Here is a 5,000-nt window from a genome sequence, read left to right as displayed (position 1 = left end):
TGTGTTTACTTTACCTGTGTGTGTGTGTGTGTGTGTGTGTGTGTGTGTGTGTGTGTGTGTGTGTGTGTGTGTGTGTGTTTACTTTACCTGTGTGTGTGTGTGTGTGTTTACTTTACCTGTGTGTGTGTGTGTGTGTGTTTACTTTACCTGTGTGTGTGTGTGTGTGTGTTTGCTTTACCTGTGTGTTTACCTGTGTGTGTGTGTGTTTACTTTACCTGTGTGTGTGTGTTTACTTTACCTGTGTGTGTGTGTGTGTGTGTGTGTGTGTGTGTGTGTGTGTGTGTGTGTGTGTGTGTGTGTGTGTGTGTGTGTGTGTGTGTGTGTGTGTGTGAACCTCCCAGGTATCAGTGAGGATAATGAGGAGGAGGTGCGTCGTCTGTCGACAGAGAGCAGGTTTGAGCAGACGGTCCGGAAGGCAGCCATGATGATGTTCAGGAAGTTGAACCCTGACAGGAAGGAGAAGATGGCTGTGTCTGAGATGATGGAGAACGTTGGACAGGTCAACGCTGTGCACGGTACGACACACACCTGTACGCACACACACACACCTGTACGCACACACACCTGGACACACACACACCTGTACGCACACACACCTGTACGCACACACACTCACACACCTGTACACACACACACACCTGTACATACACACACACACCTGTACGCACACACACTCACACCTGAACACACACACACCTGTACGCACACACACACACATACACCTGGAAACACACACACACCTGGATGCGCACACACACACACACACACACACACACACACACACACACACACACACACACACACAACTGGATACACACACCTGGACACACACACACACACCTGGACACACACACACTTGTACGCACACACACTCACACCTGGAAAACACACACACCTGGATGCACACACACACAGACACTTAACGTTGAGCTCCACATTTTCAGCAGCCATGTTACTTGATCTCTAGGAACAAGTTGGAGTTTATATTTTGATGAGTTTTGCAGGAATGTTTGACTGTAATACAGTCTACAGTCTACAGACCATCTGTAGACTGTAATGCAGACCATCTGTAGACTGTAATACAGACCATCTGTAGACTGTAATACAGACCATCTGTAGACTGTAATACAGACCATCTGTAGACTGTAATACAGACCATCTGTAGACTGTAATGCAGACCATCTGTAGACTGTAATACAGACCATCTGTAGACTGTAATGCAGACCATCTGTAGACTGTAATGCAGACCATCTGTAGACTGTAATACAGACCATCTGTAGACTGTAATACAGACCATCTGTAGACTGTAATACAGACCATCTGTAGACTGTAATGCAGACCATCTGTAGACTGTAATACAGACCATCTGTAGACTGTAATGCAGACCATCTGTAGACTGTAATGCAGACCATCTGTAGACTGTAATACAGACCATCTGTAGACTGTAATACAGACCATCTGTAGACTGTAATACAGACCATCTGTAGACTGGTACATACCCATCTGTAGACTGTAATGCAGACCATCTGTAGACTGTAATACAGACCATCTGTAGACTGTAATACAGACCATCTGTAGACTGTAATACAGACCATCTGTAGACTGTAATACAGACCATCTGTAGACTATCTGTATTAAAAGGTCAAATGTCATGTATTTAAACTTGCAGCATATTATTATTTTCTTTAGGTGTAAGTGACTCTGTAATGTTGGCCAACAGGTGGCGCCACCACGGACCAAACCCAGAAAGTCCTGGAGAACATGGTCACTGGAGAGAGTAAGTGTGTGGGTGTTGTATTCTCAAGGAGGGAGAGAAGTGAAGATTTAATGATTCATCTCTATCTCCTCATCCCTCTCTCTCTCTCCCTTTCTCTCTCCTTTCCATGTCGCCCTCTACACCTCTCTCCTTCTTCCTCTCATCCCTCTTTCTATCTCCCTTTCTATCTCTTTCTCTCTCCCCTCTCCTCTCTCCTCCCTCTCCCCTGTACTCCCTCTCCTCTCTCTCTCTCTCCCCTCTCCTCCCTCTCTCCCCTCCTCCCTCTCTCTCTCCCCTCTCCTCCCTCTCTCCCCTCCTCCCTCTCTCTCTCCCCTCTCCTCCCTCTCTCCCCTCTTCCCTCTCTCCTCTCTCCCTTCTCCTTCCTCCCCTCCTCCCTCTCTCCCCTTCTCCTTCCTCCCCTCCTCCCTCTCTCCCCTCTCCTCTCTCCCCCTCTCTCCCCTCTCCTCCCTCTCCTCCCTCTCCTCCCTCTCTCCCCTCTCCTCCCTCTCCTCCCTCTCTCCCCTCTCCTCCCTCTCCTCCCTCTCTCCCCTCTCCTCCCTCTCCTCCCTCTCTCCCCTCTCCTCCCTCTCCTCTCCTCTCCCCTCTCCTCCCTCTCCTCCCTCTCCCCTCTCCCCCTTCTCTCTATATAGCTGGTCAGTTTGTTGACCTGGATGACTTTGTAGAGATCACTAAGAGGTATGCCCAGGGCATGGCCCCCAGCGCCGGCTCTACCCAGAGCCAGGGCCCTGCACAAACCTCTGGAGAGAAGGTACAGCGCGCACACACACACACACACACACACACACACACACACACACACACACACACACAAACACACACGCACACACACACACACACACACACAGAGTGAGTCACAGCACAACAGGCCTCTGGAGAGAAACTACAGCTGGTCAGCATCCTAAATGACACTACAGCTGGTCAGCATCCTAAATGACACTACAGCTAGTCAGCATCCTAAATGACACTACAGCTGGTCAGCATCCTAAACTACAGCTAGTCAGCATCCTAAATGACACTACAGCTGGTCAGCATCCTAAACTACAGCTAGTCAGCATCCTAAATGACACTACAGCTGGTCAGCATCCTAAACTACAGCTAGTCAGCATCCTAAATGACACTACAGCTGGTCAGCATCCTAAACTACAGCTAGTCAGCATCCTAAACTACAGCTAGTCAGCATCCTAAACTACAGCTAGTCAGCATCCTAAACTACAGCTAGTCAGCATCCTAAATGAAACTACAGCTGGTCAGCATCCTAAATGACACTACAGCTGGTCAGCATCCTAAACTACAGCTAGTCAGCATCCTAAACTACAGCTGGTCAGCATCCTAAATGACACTACAGCTAGTCAGCATCCTAAACTACAGCTGGTCAGCATCCTAAATGATACTACAGCTGGTCAGCATCCTAAATGAAACTACAGCTGGTCAGCATCCTAAATGACACTACAGCTAGTCAGCATCCTAAACTACAGCTAGTCAGCATCCTAAACTACAGCTGGTCAGCATCCTAAATGACACTACAGCTAGTCAGCATCCTAAATGACACTACAGCTGGTCAGCATCCTAAACTACAGCTGGTCAGCATCCTAAACTACAGCTAGTCAGCATCCTAAATGACACTACAGCTAGTCAGCATCCTAAATGACACTACAGCTGGTCAGCATCCTAAATGACACTACAGCTGGTCAGCATCCTAAATGACACTACAGCTAGTCAGCATCCTAAACTACAGCTAGTCAGCATCCTAAACTACAGCTGGTCAGCATCCTAAACTACAGCTAGTCAGCATCCTAAATGAAACTACAGCTAGTCAGCATCCTAAACTACAGCTGGTCAGCATCCTAAATGACACTACAGCTGGTCAGCATCCTAAACTACAGCTAGTCAGCATCCTAAATGACACTACAGCTGGTCAGCATCCTAAATGACACTACAGCTAGTCAGCATCCTAAATGACACTACAGCTAGTCAGCATCCTAAACTACAGCTGGTCAGCATCCTAAATGACACTACAGCTGGTCAGCATCCTAAATGACACGACATCTGGTCAGCATCCTAAATGACACTACAGCTAGTCAGCATCCTAAATGACACTACAGCTAGTCAGCATCCTAAATGACACTACAGCTGGTCAGCATCCTAAACTACAGCTAGTCAGCATCCTAAATGACACTACAGCTGGTCAGCATCCTAAATGACACTACAGCTGGTCAGCATCCTAAACTACAGCTAGTCAGCATCCTAAATGACACTACAGCTAGTCAGCATCCTAAATGACACTACAGCTAGTCAGCATCCTAAACTACAGCTAGTCAGCATCCTAAATGACTCTACAGCTAGTAAGCATCCTAAATGACTCTACAGCTAGTCAGCATCCTAAATGACACTACAGCTAGTCAGCATCCTAAATGAAACTACAGCTAGTCAGCATCCTAAATGAAACTACAGCTAGTCAGCATCCTAAATGACTCTACAGCTAGTAAGCATCCTAAATGACTCTACAGCTAGTCAGCATCCTAAATGACTCTACAGCTGGTCAGCATCCTAAATGACACGACATCTGGTCAGCATCCTAAATGACTCTACAGCTGGTCAGCATCCTAAATGATACTACAGCTGGTCAGCATCCTAAATGACTCAACAGCTAGTCAGCATCCTAAATGAAACTACAGCTAATCAGCATCCTAAATGACACTACAGCTGGTCAGCATCCTAAACTACAGCTAGTCAGCATCCTAAATGACACTACAGCTAGTCAGCATCCTAAATGACACTACAGCTTGTCAGCATCCTAAACTACAGCTAGTCAGCATCCTAAATGACACTACAGCTAGTCAGCATCCTAAATGACACTACAGCTAGTCAGCATCCTAAATGACACTACAGCTGGTCAGCATCCTAAACTAAGGCTAGTCAACATCCTAAATGACACTACAGCTAGTCAGCATCCTAAACTACAGCTAGTCAGCATCCTAAATGACACTACAGCTGGTCAGCATCCTAACTGACACTACAGCTAGTCAGCATCCTAACTGACACTACAGCTAGTCAGCATCCTAAATGACACTACAGCTAGTCAGCATCCTAAACTACAGCTAGTCAGCATCCTAAATGACACTACAGCTAGTCAGCATCCTAAATGACACTACAGCTGGTCAGCATCCTAAACTACAGCTGGACAGCATCCTAAATGACACTACAGCTGGTCAGCATCCTAAAC

The 5,000-nt window shown here is 47.0% G+C and overlaps 1 protein-coding gene across 4 annotated transcripts in view; it reads left to right on the top strand.

Annotated features, from left to right (window-relative positions):
* The window catches only part of wfs1a (Wolfram syndrome 1a (wolframin)), a 49,014-nt gene that overhangs the window by 22,697 nt on the left and 21,317 nt on the right, over nucleotides 1-5,000 (top strand). For all 4 annotated transcript variants that reach the window (XM_029745213.1, XM_029745210.1, XM_029745211.1 and 1 more), the window contains 3 exons: nucleotides 342-515; nucleotides 1,721-1,777; nucleotides 2,407-2,525. In XM_029745213.1, coding sequence (XP_029601073.1) covers nucleotides 342-515; nucleotides 1,721-1,777; nucleotides 2,407-2,525 — 350 coding nt within the window. The remainder of the gene's footprint in view (nucleotides 1-341; nucleotides 516-1,720; nucleotides 1,778-2,406; nucleotides 2,526-5,000) is intronic.

Source organism: Salmo trutta, unplaced genomic scaffold (genome assembly GCF_901001165.1).
Source record: "Salmo trutta unplaced genomic scaffold, fSalTru1.1, whole genome shotgun sequence".
NCBI classification, from domain to species: domain Eukaryota; kingdom Metazoa; phylum Chordata; class Actinopteri; order Salmoniformes; family Salmonidae; genus Salmo; species Salmo trutta.
This window is presented reverse-complemented; position numbering and strand designations above follow the sequence as displayed.